General features: G+C 50.1%; 1 protein-coding gene across 5 annotated transcripts in view; it reads right to left on the bottom strand.

Annotated features, from left to right (window-relative positions):
* Positions 1–17,848, bottom strand: part of HUWE1 (HECT, UBA and WWE domain containing E3 ubiquitin protein ligase 1) — a 2,445,223-nt gene that overhangs the window by 1,156,015 nt on the left and 1,271,360 nt on the right. For 3 of the 5 annotated variants that reach the window (XM_069645305.1, XM_069645304.1, XM_069645303.1), the window contains exons 46-48: positions 2,507–2,721; positions 2,110–2,321; positions 1,804–1,986 (exon numbers count right to left, since the gene is read on the bottom strand). In XM_069645305.1, coding sequence (XP_069501406.1) covers positions 1,804–1,986; positions 2,110–2,321; positions 2,507–2,721 — 610 coding nt within the window. Of the gene's footprint in view, positions 1–1,779; positions 1,987–2,109; positions 2,322–2,506; positions 2,722–17,848 lie in introns of all 5 variants that reach the window. The other 2 variants (XM_069645301.1, XM_069645300.1) reach the window with 1 other exon arrangement.

The following is a 17,848-nucleotide window of genomic DNA, read 5'->3' on the forward strand; positions in this document are numbered from 1 at the left end:
TTCAATCAGCTCCTCTTCAGAGGTTGAGGCCGAATCCACGACTACCTCCTGCCCCCCCCCCTTTTTCTTCTCCGTCAGAGGTTTCGCGGGGGTCCTGTCGATGGGCTTGAAAGAGGACTCCCTCCGCGGTGGCAGGGAGCCTGAGCCCCGAAGTCACCTCCACTGGTGTACTGCAGGGCCGCCGCGACTGTCTCGATAGAGGCCTTGTGTAACTATTTGATACTGCTCACTTACTCTTGAGATAGGTCTGGCTGCTCAGCTACTGCTACCACTTTTTCTCTGTAGTACAGGCTTGTACCAAAGGTGAATTTGTACTGTCACTTGTAGTCTTAATTGAATGTGGTGTTCCCAAAGGGTACTGCATATAATTCTGCCTAACAGCGGCGTAGGCCTTGAAGAAGCTTCTGGAATCCTCCAAGAAGAAACTCTACAAAATTTGCCGTTGAGGGGCGCTGAAGTATCCGAAAACGGGTCCCCGTTAATCGGAAGGTAGATCGGTGGAGCTTGAGGCTCGACTGACAGAATAAAAGAGCGAAACACAGTCAAAGCTCGAAAGCTATAGCAAGTGGACTCCCAAAACTTGAACGTGCAATAAAAATCTGAAGATGGCTGCTAGAGGGCAATCATTGGCTGGGGGCAATATGACCCAGAGGCCAGTGATTGGTTGTTAGGAGAAAGACAGTTCAGAAGCGAAACTGATTTTTTTTTTCTTTACTGAGGATTCCCGGCCTGACAGGGAATATTCATGAGCATGTGAATCCATGCCAGACCCCATGCTGGAGAATGATGAATACACAGCTATATTCGGTTTCCAAGGAAAAGGCATACATGCATTGAACTAAGGGTGCAGGATTGAAAAATACACAGCTAAAAACATCTTTGTTCAATGAACACAAAGCATAGAGAGGGTAAAGAAGGAGCTGAGGATAATCAAAGTGAGATAGGCACGGATAGATCAGGGTGCAAAAGGGGGAGCATAAGAAAAGTTCAGCCATCACTCACTGGAGGTTCAGCAGATCAAAGGCAGTGAGGACCAAGTTCATGGGAGAGCAGGATGTAAACAGCAGGGTGCAGCATAGTTTTTGATGGGGGTTGGGGGCGGAGGCCCTCCAGTCATCCTAGCCCCGGACAAGCAGGAGCCTTACTGTGTGGGCCTTAATGGTGTGGGCCGCCTTCCAGAGCCTCCAATTGGAGGATGTAGGTAGGGGCTGCCGAATTAGCATGCAGCAGCCTCACAAAGGAGATGATTCCCCACCCCAAGAGGTGGCAGCCATTTTAAAATATTTCGGAGCAGGATTAAGTTCAAAGGCCAAATTTAGTTAAAACAGCTAATAACCTTACAGTTAGCTCCCCAAAGAGTTTTAAGTAGATGGGAGCTCTGCAGCAATAATGATGCCAAAAATAGAGTGTTAGGTAGCGCTCGCCTCGTGCTTTCTCAAGTTTTCAAATTTTGTGGCAAGGAGCTTCCAAATAGCCAGTTCAGGCTGACCATGATGCGCAGAGGTAGAACGCTGCTCCTACAGCTTCGAGGGTGCTCCCAGCAGACAATGTTGCTGGCTTGTGGTGAATGCGGGAATGGGGGACAGGCAGGAATACTTAAGGGAATCCATGCCTAAAATGTCCATTTTGGATCCCCATGAAGCACAACCAGAGAACATTTTGAAAATCTCCCAGTGAGCTTCAGGGTCAATGCTATAAAGAAATGCTAGTGAAAGACCTGCATAAACAACAAAACTAGTTACGAACACATTACTTATAGAAAAAAAGGCAGAAGCCCACCTTGACAAACAGACCTGGCCATACCTGGACAAGTCGAGGCTGTGAGGAACTCTGGCCAGGTCATTGACCAACCCTTTCTTCAGGAAGAGGCGGATGATGTTATTCATTCCATTGTGCTGTGTCTTGGCTGTGGCACTGCTGTAGAAGCTGGATGTGGACGGGCATGACTCCATGATTGTGCTGATGATGCACATTACAGCCTGCAGCCTGTTCAGAGAAAGCACAGAGTGCATCCATAAAAAAATATAAAGAGGAGGTGGCCTAAACGTTTCATTATTGATTACAAGATTCTGCACTCTAACTGCTGATCAATCCATTACTGCTGCTCACCTAGAATGCTTCTCTGTGCTCTCAGTCATAGCCAGCGCTCTGCCCAGGGCACCCTTTACTTCGTTCACCAGAGCCACTTGAGCATCCGTGCCACTGCCAGCGGCAGCTAAGCTAGCCAAGAAGAGCCGGGCTAGGGCCGGAGTATCTTTATCCTCAGCATTCTGGGTGTGAGGCAGGAGGTGGTCCAAGACAAATGCGAGCACAGTGCAGTCCTGTATCAAATAAAAGTATATGATTAAAAGAAGACCATTCAGCAGTGTCATCACCATCGCTTCCTGTGGATACACATAGGAGTTCAATCAGTCAGACATCTCGTACACAGGGGCATGGAAAGTTACAACCAAACTCCAAGAACCACATATGCTGGTCAATGTATACCAAACCACTCCAACTGCACCTCTTTGATGAGTTCCGACTGGCCTGCAGTATAGCTGTAGTTGGCTATTAGAGTGGCAATGCCCACGTATGATCTCACAAGCTCTGCAAGAAGCCTTAAGATGGTTGAGGTTGGCAACAATGGTTTGCTCCCCTTTGCCTTCTGCTTGCTCTCCTCTGCTGTTCGGTCTCCGTCCTTGTCTTTTTTTCCCTCTCTAGTTTCCTCAGGCGTTGATGCTACAAGCACACAGAAAAATAATGCACATTTAAGAGACAGAATAAGTTGTGGAAATAGGAGAGCGCAAGACTGAAAAGATAGGATGAGAACAGATATAAAATACTTTGCTGTTGGGTAAGATTTCCACAGCAATGACATCTTCCTGACCTGTGCCAACCAAATAACTTTTTGCTTTTACTGGTAGATTATTTTTCCTTATACCCCCGAGTTGAAACCTTTTCCCACACTGCAGAAACTTTAACACTTTTTATGGGTGTCATGTTTAAGACTCTCCATATGGTCTATTAAATGTTATCCTCTTTCACAACTTTTTGGCAATAAGTGTATTATTGCTGGGTTGCCCTAGGGACTCCCATTTTAACGTTGTCTTGCTAACCTTGTGAGGACTACAGTTCCCAAGGTTAGAAAGGATCTTTGGATACGTTTTACATTTTATTAGGCGAGACAATCACCCCCCAAAACCTCCAATCTTATGTGGAGTACTGGGGAGCTACTGAGTATCCCCTTTCACATTTTAAATTTAACATGTATGTTACAAGGACAAACTTACCTTTAATGGCTGGTGGCAGTGAACCTCTTATTAATTTGGTACAGCATTACGACATGCTGTTTGCACAGCCCTGGTAAAGGCACCCATGGGTGCTTATTTTACCAAAATGGCGAGTCTTTTTTTTCACCATTTTAGTGTTCCTTGTCCTTTTTGTTCTTTTCCCCGACAAACAGGGTGGGAAATTCCTTTGTGGGATTTTTATCTTCGGCGGGAGTCCCCGTCAAGGCAGGAAGCGAGGGAGGAGTCCAAAACTCTGCAGCCCTTTGTCTTCCAGCCTGAGTGCGACATTTCAGTTCAAAATGGGAGGTCGGCTGTCCGGAAAGTATTGCCAACGCCCCCAAGTTTGAATATTGCAGGGCTGTTTGATTGGCTGGGGGTAAAGACTGGAGGGGGGGTGTGTATTCCTGCTCTCTATATGGCAGAGGAGAGGCACAGAGGACCCCAGCCAAGATTCTCTATTATTGGTAACGTAGTCGAGCAATCAAGGCCTAGCTTCTCAGGTGATGCAGGTTGGTTCTTAAGTACAGTGTAGTCTCCAAGCCCACACATAGCAATGTCCACACACTGTATTAGTTAAAAAACAGTCTTTATATAATTAAGTTTCAAGGTTATATACACAATAACTCACTTTGTGCTCAGTAAATCTACAATGGCAAATATACACAGTTCTAAGTGGTACCACAATTATTATCAGATTTCATTAAAGTGCATCAACTGTACTCTGGTTAAATGCCACAAAAATCACGTAATAAATGTAACCAACAATAGAGGAGGAAAGCAGTTGGTTAGGCGTCGAGTCGTCCGGAGTGTCTACGGTCTTTGGGTGGCGGGAAACCCACCGGGGGTTGCTCCTCGGCACGTCGACGGCCTGGCCTTCTCCGGCGGTATAAGGTAGGCGGGTGTGCGGAAGAGCGTGTCCGTGAATGAAAAGCCTTAGGCAAAGGAGCGTGCAGCTCCGGTTGTCGATGGCACGGCATCAAGCGGTCCCCTCTTCTGGGCAACACGCTTCGATGGGCCTCCAGTGGTTATGCAAACCTGCGAACCCTCGTCGACGACGGCGGACAGAATGTCCGGTGCTCATCTTCGTTCTCCTCGGTGGTCCCCGTCTCCGGTAGGCAGCCTGTCGAGGGTCTGACTTCCAGGGAGTTTCAGCGAAGGTTAGCGGTGCACAATGGTCCCTCAGAGCAAGGGAAGAGGGCGCCTAACCAGGTCCTTTCTTGGATCAGTCTCAACAGCTTTCGGCGAAGGGAGACATCAGTCAACCTTCTTCTTCAGGCTCGGCTTCAAGATTCAGCTTCAGTTTCAATGTTAGTTTCAACTCCAGCTTCTGAACGAATTCTAGAGGCAAGAGGCCCCCAGATAGACTAGTTGATCTCTTTCATTCTGCTGGGTCACATTCAGGCAACCAATCACTCAGAAGGGCAGTCCGTCAGCCAATCAGGCATACAGTGAATTGAGGCCATTCTCCTCCTGCTCACGCAACAAGGAATGTGTATTGGGACAAGTACCCAGCCATTCAACACTACACACTGCATTCATGCCAGTTTCTGGCAGGGCTGTCTCATTCACTGTGTCAAACACCAGAAACCAGACATCCACAACAAGAAGTGCATATTGGTCACACTCCATTCACCCACGTCCCACCCACAGGGTTTACCCACAACATACAATCACTGGGAAGGCTCCAGCCAGTCTGGCATGGACTTTATAACACCATATATGGAACTTCCAACAGCCAGTTAGGGGGAAGGGACAGAGTCAGGGCTTCCCAGGACTTTGGGAAAACAAGTTAACAGGCAATACAAAGCGCCATCTTGTTTCCTATCAGGAATCAACTGATTCCAATGGCACGGCCTGGCCGCCTCCTGCGGGATAAGACGGGTGGCTGTGTGGACGAGCGCGTCTGTGAATCAAGTCTTAGGCAAATGAGCGTGCAGATCCGGTCGTCGATGGCACGGCGTCAAGCGGTCCCTTTTCTAGGCAACACTGCTTCGACGGGCCTCCAGCGGTTATAGCAAAACCTGGTCGACGACGGTGGACGGAATATCCAGTGCTTATCTTCTTTCTCCTCGGCAGTCCCAGTCTCCGGTCGGCAGCCTGTCCAGGGTCTGACTTCCAGGGAGCTTCGGCGAAGGTTAGCGGTGCTCGATGGTCCCTTGGAGCACGGGGAAGAGGGTGCCTAACCAGGTCCTCTCTTGGCGCAGTCTCAACGGCTTTCGGATTTCGGCGAAGGGAGACAGCAGTCAACCACCTTCAGGCTCAGCTACGAGATTCAGCTTCAGTTTCAATGGTACTTTGAACTCCAGCTTCTGAACGATTTCTAGCAGTGAGAGGCCCCCAGATGTACTAGTTGATCTCCCATTCATTCTGCTGGGTCACACTCGGTCAACCAATCTCAGAAGGGCATTCAGCAGTCAGCCAATCAGGCATACAGTGCATTTAGGCCATACTCCTCCCTCTGACACTCACAACAAGGAATGTGTAATGTGACAAGTATCCAGCCATTCAACACTGCATTCATGGCAGTTTCGGGCAGGGCTGTCTCAATCATTGTGTCAAACACCAGAAACCAGACATCCACAACAAGAAGTGCATATTGGTCACACTCCATTCACCCACGTCCCACCCACAGGGTTTACCCACAACATACAATCACTGGGAAGGCTCCAGCCAGTCTGGCATGGACTTTATAACACCATATATGGAACTTCCAACAGCCAGTTAGGGGAAGGGACAGAGTCAGGGCTTCCCAGGACTTTGGGAAAACAAGTTAACAGGCAATACAAAGCACCATCTTGTTTCCTATCAGGAATCAACTGATTCCAATGGCAGGGCCTGGGTATCCCAAAATGGAGGCTACTCAGAGCACCTGTCAAATTCAGCATGGAGCTGCACCCAGGCCATACCCTGCTCTGTGGGCCACACACAGGTGCCCAAAACACACTGGGGCACAGGGCTGCACCTCCACCCATGGGTGCCATAAGGGTATCCCATGGGTCTGTGCACCAAACCAAAAACAGGAAGAACTGCACTGCCAGGAGTCCCACATGGACTCCTGGGCAGAAAACAATACAGAACAAATGAAAAGGGCTGCATGACAAGGATTGGGAAGCCCCTGAAGAGGTAGTCGACCACTGGAACCAAAACTGAAGAGTAAGGAACAAGTTACTTACCTGTAACTGTTGTTCTCCGGCATGGGTCTGGCTTGAATTCACAAGCTCATGAATATTCCCTGTCGGCAGGCTGGGAATTCTCGGTAAAGAAAAAATTCTGTTTAATTTCTCAACTGTCTTTCTCCTAATAACCAATCACTGAGCTCTGAGTCATACTGCCCCCAGCCAATGACTGCCTGTTGGGCAAAGTTTGAATGCAGTACCCTCTGGGATCACTACAAGCAACTATGACTACAGGTGTAAGCAAACCAACCTTTGGTATAAGTCTGTACTACACAGTTTTGGTAGCAGAGCGGATCATCCAGGCTTATCCCAAGCAGTAATGAAGTTACACAGAGGTCTACAATCACAGGTGTTCAAATAAACTCTTACACTGAAGGTTTATTTGATAAATACTTATTAATTTATCTGTCAGTTATAAAACATTGATAAGGAGGCAAAATAAGTTTACCCCTCTCCTGAGGCAAAGATAAAGCACAGTCAAAGGTAAGAAGAGTCTCAGGGAGCTAGGACAGCCAATGTTCATTACACAATGTCTAGGGGCGCTGAAGATCTTCTTTGCAGGTAGGTAATAAGTCTTGCATAATGTTTTAGAAATGTTTGTAGAAAATAGAACACTTTAAGGGCCACAAGCTGGGATGCTTGTGAGGGCAAAGCTATAGCAACTTTTCAAGCTAAAAGAGATGGGTCTCAACTGAGAGCAAGGTCTTAGACTTTAAAGTACCTCTGGTTAGAAGAAATGGTTTGAGCTGGCTTCTGTTCCTGTACAGCTCTGCAGATCCGGTTGTTCCTGAGCCTCAGTCGTGGGGACAAGAGGAAGGACGTCTGGAAACTCCTGCTCTGCAATGGGAAGGTCAGCAGCAGCAATGGGCAAACTTCAATTCAGCGGTCCTTCAGTGTTTAAGCTCCACGCGTCTGAAAGCAAATCGCAAAACCACGGTTCTCGGATACCACTCTGGACTTTCCTCGCATCTGGGGTCCAGCACTCTGTTGAGGTGGCTCAGGCTTGGCCAGTCCTGCTTCAGCGAAGTCCTGAGGATCTTCCTGATGCTCGGGACCGACTTCAAAGCAATACACACAATCTGGTGTTCCTCTCCCTGGCACTTGGGTTCCAGCAGCAGCAGAAGTATAGCCAGCTACGAGAGGATGTCCAGACGGGCTTGCTTTGGAGTTGATTGGTCCCAACATCTCAAGGGGATAAGTCGTCCTTGCAGGGCTTCTCTACTCGAGGTGAATTCAGATTCAGCACAGCAGCAGGGCTTCACCGGGCAAACCAACGGTCCAGGAGTTGCAGCAGGCGTCTCTTCCAAGTTTTTCTTCGTATTTGTTTGTCCAGTGGTCGACTCTGCCTTCCAAGCCAAAAAGCCTTGCCTTTGATGCAGGTTTCTCCCATTCAATCCAGCCTAGCTGTCAATCGCACAGCAGGATGGCTGTCCTTGCCAGCCAGCCAGCCAGCCAGCCAATCACCTTTGGGAGTCTTCATGTAAGCAAGGGTATTAAGCACAGGGAGTATTGGGCACCTCCCTCATTTCCTGCCACTGCCAGACATATAGGAGCCAGAAGTGACCTTCACTCATAAATCCCGCCAAAGATCAAACAAATGGACCAAACCTGGTTTGGCGCGCAGAGTAAATCTCAAAGAGGACCTTTCCAACAAGAAATGGCTAAAAAAGGCCAGGGCCATTTTGATGAAATGGGCACTCATGGGTGCCTTACTTTGGCTGCGAACGCAGCCCACGGTAAAAACACACAATGGTAGTAAAAAGTAAACCAATGCCACCAGCCATTATTTGTAGAAAGGGTAACAAAAATGCTACATGGGAAACTAGACAAAGAGGATACTAAGTAACCCCTCCAGCAGCCTATTGTAAGATAGCATGTGCTGGATGTAGAAAGTTACAAAATGTAAGTAAAGTCACATTCACTTCACTGCTCTTGGAAACAGTAGTTTCACCAAGAGAAGGTATTTAAACCTTTGGGAAACCGAAGGCTTACCTGTGCCACTGCACTGAAGGTGCTGTGTCACAATGTAAAGATGATGCCTATGGAGTTTGTCAGATTCCAAAGTTAAAAGAAACACAGAATAAATCACATTAATAATACATGAGAGTGTGAGAAAAAGGGCTCACTCTCTCCAGGTTAGAAATTAAAAGTCCTGAAGTCCAGCAAAAAGAGCTGGGGTCTCTAAGGTAGAAAGGAATTGGCACATTTCTGAGAATTCTCGAACACCCATATTTCCCCCCAACTGCCTGCCCCTGTCGCAGTCATTGCTGTGCCTTATTTTGCCTACCTCTTTGGGAGGTGGCAGATCTGCGCTTTCGTTGCCCTTGATGGTATTCCCTGTTGCGCTGGGAGACGAACAAGTTACTTACCAAACTGGTAACGTTCTTTCGATGGGATGTTCCTCCGACGTATTCCACATCTATGACATGTAATGTCCACTAGTGTGCACTTCAGAAACTTTTCAGCAGAGGGCGTCTTGCGTCGATCCGATGTCCCTCAAGGGCCTCCGTCGAGGGTCGACGTCACCAGATGTTATATATATAGGACGTATGGCGCCTGTTGCCTCAGTTTAGTTTTTTCCCCCAGAACGTGTGGCACCAGTCTCCTGCCAGTATAACTGCCTACAGCCTTCCGGAAACGGAAGCTGCAATCAGAGGAAATTCTCCAGAGGGGCAGGCTGGGAGGGCGATGTGGAATACGTCGGAGAAACATCTCATCGAAAGAACGTTACCAGTTTGGTAAATAACTTGTTCTTCGAAGGGATTGTATCCTCCAACGTATTCCACATCTATGACAGACTCCCAAAGCAGTACCAGACTATGGAGGAGGGAAAGAATTGAGAATGTGAATTTAGATTACCCAATCAAATGGGCGAATAAAGGACCGCCTTACCAAAAGCAAAATCCTGCCCATGGATGGAATCCAGGGAATAGTGTTTAACAAAAGTATGGACAGAAGCCCATGTGGCTGCTTCACAAATATTCCGAATAGGAACACCCCTTTGTAGAGCAGTGGAGGCAGCCACACCCCTAGTGGACTGAGCCCGTAAGCCTACCTACCTGAGAGTCCTTCCCTGCCAAACGGTAGCACTCAGTGTTAGGATAATCCATCTGGACAAGATTTGTTTGGAAACAGCCTGACAAAAACAGTGTCCAGTATAACCAACAAAGAGCTGATCGTCCTCTCTGACCCAGGACATCCGTGAAAGATAAAAGCTCAAAGCTCTCCTAGGATCCAACCTATGGAGCCTCTTCTCTTCCTTACCAGGATGCGGAGGAGGATAACATGCCGGAAGAATCACCTTCTGGCTCAAATTTAATTCAGACACAACCTTCGGAAGAAAAGAAGGTCGCAACCGCAGGACAACTCTGTCCTTGTGGAAAACAGTAAAGGGCGGCTTGGCAGAAAATGCCTGCAATTCACTCACTCTGCGTGCAGAAGTAACAGCAACTAAAAACACAGTTTTAAAAGGCAACAGTCTCAGCAGACAACAGTGTAAGGGCTCAAACCAAGCTCCCATCAGAAACTTTAAAACCAGATTCAAATCCCAATCCGGCACCTGGAAAGGGGACGGTAGAAACACATTAGACAGTCCTTTCAGAAACTGTGAAATCAAAGGAATCTTAAAGCAAGAACACTCTTCAGACGTGCGCTTAAATATGGACAGTGCCGCTAGGTAACCCTTAATGGTACCCACTTGAAGGCCCTTGTGGGCTAAAGAAAGCAGCCCTTGTGGGCTAAAGAAAGCAGAAAAGATAACACCATAGGAATGGAACATTGGAAAGGATCCACATTCTGACCCCTGCACCAGTCGCAGAACTTACGGCAATGGTACAGGAATTTTGTTGCGGGCCGCCTGGCTGAAAGCAACACCTCCATTACGTCACCCGGGCGGTCCCAATCCTTGTATCTCAACATTTCAGATACCAAACAAAGGTTGAGAGACCGGACCTCTGGATGGAGAACCTGACCCCCCCCTCCCATGAGAGCAGATCGTCTTGGTAGGGAAGACTGCATGGAGAGCAGATGGACATGTCGTGAAGGTCCGGGTACCACGCTCTCCTGGCCCAATGCGGAGCAATGAGGATCATTCGGGAACCGAACCTCTGCAACACCTGAGGAATGGCGGGGACTGGAGGAAACGCGTACAGCAGTGGGAAAGACCACTCGACTACGAACGGGCCCCCCAAGGCTCCTCTTGGGGGAAAATCCTGCGAGCATAATCCCTCACATCCGGTTGACACTGGCGGCAAAGAGATCCACTTGTGGGGTTCCCCAAAGGGCGAAGATCTCCAAAAGGATTTCCTGAGCCAACTCCCACTCATGAGAGACCATGCTCTGCCTGCTCAGAGCGTCCGCCGCTGCGTTTTCGTCTCCGGCCAGATGAACTGCTGAGATTGAGATTTCCTGTTGGATGGCTAAGAACCAGAGCTGCATCGCCTCCCTGCACAACGGGAGTGACCCTGCCCCCCCCCTTTTTGTTGAGGTAATGCATGGCCACTGCGTGGTCCGTCATAATCAGGACAGTCTTCCCCCGCACAGACGGCAGAAAAGCTTTCAGGGCCAGCCTGCTGGCTCTCAGCTCTAACAGAATGATGTGGATTCTGGACTCCGACGGAGACCAACGCCCGCTGGCTGTCAACTTGTTGGCATAAGCGCCCCGTCCTGTGAGGGAGGCATCCGTCACGATCGTCCCCTCCGGCCATGGTTGTCAAAACGGTGCCCCTTCATCAGATTTCCTTCATCGGCCCACCATAGAAGATCCTAGTCTACCAAGAGCAGAATCTGAACGGGATCCGACAGCTTGCCGGAGAACTGCAACCACTGCATCTTGATATCCCACTGCAGGGATCTCATCCACAGTCTGGCCTCAGGCACCAGAAGAATGCACAACACCATGAGGCCGAGCAACCCGGGAGACTCTGGGCACAGTGAAACTTGGCCACCATCTGCAAAATGTGATTAGCCCTCACCTGGGAAGGCGAACACTGCCCTTGGGATGTGCCGAGCACTGCTCCGATGTATTGGAGCCGCTGGAAAGGTGTCAAATGCGACTTCTTTAAATTTAGAGAGAAGCCCAGCTTGTGAAGGGAATGGCAGGCGACCGGATAGATGATCCAGGGCTTGCTTGGGAGAATACGCCCTGATCAGCCAATTGTCCAGGTAGGGGTAGACCTGAATCCCCCCCTCTGAGGTACGCTGCCACAACCACCATCTGCTTGGTGAAGACCCTCGGGGCAGAGGTCAATCCCAATGGCAGGACCCGAAACTCAAAGTGCGAGTTGCCAGCCGCGAACCTCAGGCACTTCCTGTGCTTGGGATGAATCGGCACATGAAAGTAAGCATCCTTGAGGTCCAGAGACACCAACCAATCCTGCAGTTGAAGGGCTTGGAGGACATGAGAAAGAGGGACCATCTTGAACTTGTCCTCATCGAGAAGCTTGTTCAACGCAAGTCCATGTTGGGTCTCGATCCCCAGTCTTTCTTTGGGATCAAAAAATAAGGGGAATACCATCCCTTGTTCCTCTCTGCTACAGGCATGAGTTCTATGGCACCTTTCTCCAGCAGGGATAGGATTTCCTACGCAAGAAGCGGATCCGGACTCTTCAAAGAGCTTCCCAGTGGATTGTCGTGAGGCCGCTGAAGGGAAGGCAGTAGCTGTGGGCTATGATATCCAGAAACCACACCATTCTGCAAGATGCTGCGCAAGTCTGCCACCAACCAGCGAACCATGGGACATGGCCTCATGACTGAGCTGGAGCGGCCGCGGCAGTGCCTGAAGGCAACTGCCCGAGCGGCTTTGGCACCCCGAGTACCCTGTCCACTACGGGAACCCTTATGGTGGTCCCTTTGACTGGCAGCTCCTCTCGATCTACCAAAAGAGGAGTAGAAACAAAAGGAACCTCTTCTCCATTGCTGTCCCCTAGGACGAAAGGGCGGAGGTTGATTTACTGCAGCGCTCAAAGACTTCACTGCAGCTTTGGAGGTCTGCAACCTCTCAAGGCTCTCGTCAGCCTTGCTGCCACATAAATGAACGCCATCAAAGGGCATGTTCTGAAGACGAGCTTGCACATCAGGAGCAAACCCCGACTTCCACAACCACGCAAACCTGCGTAGGACGGTGCTCGCAGCCATGGACCGGCTGACAGTCTGCCTTGTCCAAACCCGACTGAAGGGATTCAGACATAGCATCCTTTCCATCACGCACGAGGGCTAGGAAGCCATCCTATTCCTCCCCCTTGGGAATATGCTGAGCCACTAAGGAAGCACAGTTCCACAGAGTGTGTGTAAATCTTGCCAAGGCACATGTGGAGTTGACAGCTTTCAGTGCCAGGCTCCCTGAAGAAAAACCTTCCGAGCCCATCAGTCGAAGCGCTTGTCGTCCCTATCCGGAGTGATGGTACGGTAACGCCTGCTGCCACGAGGTGGCCATAGCCGCCTCAACCACCAAACTCTCAGGATGGGGTGAGTAGACAAATAGCTGGGGTCACTAACAGATGGGTGGCACTTTTTCTACAAATTGTTATTGACCGGCGGAAGCGATTCGGGGGCCTGCAAAGCCGATGACACCCTTGGCCATCGAGAACAGAGACGTGGGGACAGCCGAGGGCTTCGACGGCAAGACCTTTGGCGTCGACGCCGCTACAGGCGTGCCAGAGTCTGACTATCCTCGCGTCGAAAGAGTCGACCCCGGCGTCGATCCCTCCACAGGCCACGACGGTCATGCTGGGGACAAGGACTGAGACCTAGACGCACGTCTCTTGCGACTGCTCTTGTCCACACGGGACCTCAAGGGCCCCCTGTGAGAGTCGTGGCGCGAACCTGAGCCTGAAGGCGTGCAAGCCGCAGTTAGAGAGCGTTCTCTGCCGGCTTCGTGAGAAGGCGTGACAGGAACCATGCCTTGCGACTGGAAAAATCACCATCATTTGCTCTTTAAAAGCTGCCCACTCCTCTGGAGTCGAGGACTTTGTGAGACAGTGACAGGCTACCTTACGCACGGCACCATCCTCGGAGCAGGACGGAAAAGGCAAACGGTGCCGGCGCTTCCTAGAGTGCAGCGAGGACGCGGAATGGAGGGAACCACTCAGGGATCGAGAACCTCGAGCCTCCTCCCGACGCGGAGAGTCGCCCTTAGAGTCGTCGGTGGAAACCCTAGACTTCGATCCGGACTTACAGGACTTCGAGGCCCCCCCCTACCTACATTGAGCTTCCCCTTCCTTTCACGCAAGCCCTTGGCGGTTAGAGACTGGCGTTTCGAGCAGTCCTCGGTGTCGTGCGACTCACCCAGACACCATAAACAAATACGGTGCGAGTTGGTCAACGACATCTTGGACTTGCAGTCTCGGCAAGTCTTCAACCCGGACCTTGGCGTCGTAGGGGTCAAAGAAATAGACATCATAAAGGTTGATACACACGAGGCGCGCTGAGTTTCTCAAAGCTATACACGTTCGCTGTCGGAAAAAACTGAACTGAGGCAACGGGAGCCGTGCGTCCTATATATAACATCCTGTGACGTCGACCCTCGAGGGACATCGGCTCGATCACATTTCGACGCAAGACGCCCTCTGCTGAAAAGTTTCCGAAGTGCACAGCTTTGGATATTACATGTCATAGATGTTGAATACGTCAGCAGACACAATCCCTTCGAATTGGTAATTCCTCCTGTAGCCCTGAGAGTAGTGTCAAGGTCTAGTATAGTTCTTGTTGTCTCTAGAGGTGGAGAATCTTGAATTACCCGAGGCACCTCGAAAGGAGCGAAAGGACCGTCTGCCCTGAAGGTCTGTAAGAGACCTAGCAGTGTCCGAGTCAGCCTTCATGGCTTTAAGGGATAAAAGTTGTCCCCAAACAAATGTTCCCCTTCACATGGTTTTATGCTCACCTTGTCTCTGCAGGGGTGTCCGGAGCCACGATACTGGGTGCTGGGATGTGTGCTTGTCCTGTCCTCACTCCTCCCGACTCACTTTCGTGGCACGAACCCGGATTGTATTAGTAGGTGGGCTCTCCATCCTGCTCTTCGACAGGGGCGCAATGTTTGTGCTTGTCCGTTGTCCAAGTCCAGTTACTTCCCTGACACGGAAATGAGAGCCAGGCCCAGTCCAGCTGCGTTGCTGGCGTGTTGAATGTTGCAATTCTAGTCATGATTGTGTCACAACCTTTGTGCCGCCTTGGTGCTGCGATTTTTCCTCCTTAGTTCACTCTCTGCTTTCATGTCTTTTTGCAGGTTCAACCTTTTTGGGACGGAATGTCGTGGATCGCACTGTTGCTGCGATGCAGATGTAAGTATTTCCCTTATGCTGCGAATTATGCTGTGCGTGTATGGAATTGCACCGTTTAATAAATGTCTACCTTTCCTTCTGCTGGTCTTCGTTAGCATGGATGGGTGTTCAAACAGCGTAGATAAGTTTGCTAGCGCTGCTTTCTCTGCGCTGTATTGCAGCGTATGCTTACTTTAAGTCTCCCTTCTTCCTTCCGCAGGCTTCTGTTCGCACTGATGCGGGCTGCTGTTTTCCAGGTTTGCGCTGCTCTTGATGCACGATTCAGCCCTCTATTCCTTCCTCACGATGGTTCGCCGCCAGATGGGTGTTCAGGATGCTGTTGAATCGGCAACAGATCGTGGATGCTGAATGCTTGATTGTTCGAGGATGCTGAAGACTTGATATAGCTAAGCCACATGCTCTGGATGTTTATTCCCACAGGTCACAGTGAGCATCACGCTGCTGCTGCAGAAAGGTGCAAAAAAAGGCTCCAGATGCAAGGTGTGGCTCATATAGGCAGCCACACCCAAACACCTCTAAACACTAGAGCGCATGGATTGAAACCCAAGAACTAGCGAGTCAGCCATGTTAGGAGAACAGGAAGTAGCTCATTAAACAGTCCAACCATGAGCTTGGTGCCAAAGGCGCCAGACAGTTTCCATACTCCCTTCCTTTGCTTCTTGCTGGTCTCTTGGCCCTGCACTATTCACAGCCTTCCTATGTGATGGCCCAATAGTAGAGTAATGGGAGCAGCATGCCAATGACTGCTCCGGTTGGGGTGGGGTTGGCCTAGCGGTCGTGACACATGGCATATCAATGACTTTATGCTGTACTTCCTGACGAAAATCGGTGCAACCTAGCCATGCTTGCCGCCTGAGGACTACCCCATTGCCAATCTGTTTGAACACTGTTTCAGCAAGGTCTACAGCGATAATGATGCTGTGATTGGAGGCTTCCTCCCCTTCACGGCACCAGCGTCACAGCCTCTTTCCTCTGCTGTTCCGTCAAGTGCTCCAATATAGGAGCCAGACGGCGCCACATATATTGCCTGGGCATTTGCTGCTTTAACAGTGGTTGCCCCAATGGTGAGAACCTTTTTTTCCAAAGGCATCCATTTTCCTGTTTTCATTGTCTGGAGGAGAGGCACACTTATGCTGTGTTTGAGCCTTGCGGCTTGCTGACGCTGACACGACTCACTCTGGAGCGGGTTGCGAGGCATTTTAGTGTTTTGTTAGGAGCCTTAAACTTCTTTTCCAGCCTACCTTTAACTGCCGGCTCTGTAAAAGGATGCTTCAGAGTACAGAGGCCCTCGTGCCAAACGTGATCCAGAATTGGTATGGAAGACCACAACACACTTTGAATGTGGTCTGAAAGCGACCATAGGGCATAACACTGGGTAGTGTAAGCACTATTAAGTTGAGATCTAATAGCAGCCTAGACATGTGCAAGTTTAGGCCGTGGTCATTGGACTAACTGGACGGGTACAGTTATAGAGCAGGCAACAATGGCATGGACAGCTGAGTGTTAGGAGTGGCTGTTTACTAGATCAGAGCGGCGATGGAGCGCGCTGTTAGTAGCCTGTGAGGACCCAGATCATTCAAAGTGGGATTTGCCCATAGCGGGCGGCCATCTTGGAGAGAATGGACAGTGGACAATAAGTGGCCGCAATGGTGTACGGTGGGATGCTGCCGTGAAATGGCACTTTCAGTTGGATTGTCGAAGTCGGGGTCAGGAATAAAGGCAGAGTTGGTGGGTAATTCCCTGCGGGAATGCGCAAGCTAGAGGAATAAACTAACAAACCCAGGGGGCCTATCTTGAAATGTTCGGGAAGTTCCTGCTTCACAGGATACTGCGCCTGCAGTCTCGTCAAGGCTCCAGGTAGGCAAGCTGAGGTGTGCCGCAGGGAGGTGCAAGATGGCTAGGGTGGGATGATGCCAGTTGTGTAAATGTTGGTACGTGAGGGCCCAGAGGTCGGGTATAGTGGCGACGCCTAACAGGGGAGGAACAGGGGAGGAACAGGGCCTTTTCCCTTGGGCCATTTCCCGATGCCGGCTTCCACCTACCGGTGTAGGGGATTGGCTGAAGAGAAGTCAGGTTGCTTAGCAACCAAAAGGCAGCCTCATTTTCGTGCCGCGCCCGCCATTTTGAGGTCAGGCCGCAAGATTAAGACAAAATGGCAGATCATCGCAGAGGATGTGTGCAGGTACACAGGTGGGACTCTGGTTGGCAACAGGGCTCGGAGGGCAGGCCTAATAAAGGTGAAGGAGGCTAGTTAGCCAAGATATCACCTCACCAATGCTGTGGATTCCGTAGATGCTGCTTCATGTAGGTCAGGTAGCACGAGTGGTATATGCGGCTGGATGCTTCTGGTGAGCTCGTGTGGGGCAGGGGAGGGCTCCAGCCCTCTCACCCTTCTAGGCGAGCAGATGCAGCTGAGTGGGGTGCGTTATGCCCTATGGGGCTTTCAGACCACATTCAAAGTGTGTTGTGCCCTATGGTCGCTTTCAGACCACATTTAAAGTGTGTTGTGCATCATGATTGCTTTCAGACCACATTTAAAGTGTGTTGTGCCCTATGGTCGCTTTCAGACCACATTTAAATTGTGTTGTAACCTATGGTCGCTTTCAGACCACATTTAAAGTGTGTTGTGCCCTATGGTCACTTTCAGACCACACTTGAATTGTGTTATGCCCCATGGTCGCCAGCAGACCACATCTAAAGTGTGCTGTCCCCTAAGGTTGCTCCCAGACCACTCTGAATTGTGTTGTGCCTTAGAGTCACCCATCAGCGATCCGGCCGGTGCCTCTTGCTGCGCCTACCCACTCTGATTGCCCTAGCCACTCTGTTATGCCCTTTGGTCGCTTTCAGACCACATTTAAAGTGTGTTGTGCCCTATGGTCACCCTCAGACCACATTTAAATTGTGTTGTGCCCTATGGTCGCTTTCAGACCACATTTAAAGTGTGTTGTGCCCTATGGTCGCTTTCAGACCACATTTAAAGTGTATTGTGCCCTATGGTCGCTTCAGACCACATTTAAAGTGTGTTGTGCCCTATGGTCACCCTCAAACCACATTTAAAGTGTGTTGTGCCCTATGGTCACCCTCAGACCACATTTAAAGTGTATTGTGCCCCAGGGTCGCCAGC

The sequence above is a fragment of the Ambystoma mexicanum genome, chromosome 2p, assembly GCF_040938575.1.
Source record: "Ambystoma mexicanum isolate Mex_15411 chromosome 2p, UKY_AmexF1_1, whole genome shotgun sequence".
NCBI classification, from domain to species: Eukaryota; Metazoa; Chordata; class Amphibia; order Caudata; family Ambystomatidae; genus Ambystoma; species Ambystoma mexicanum.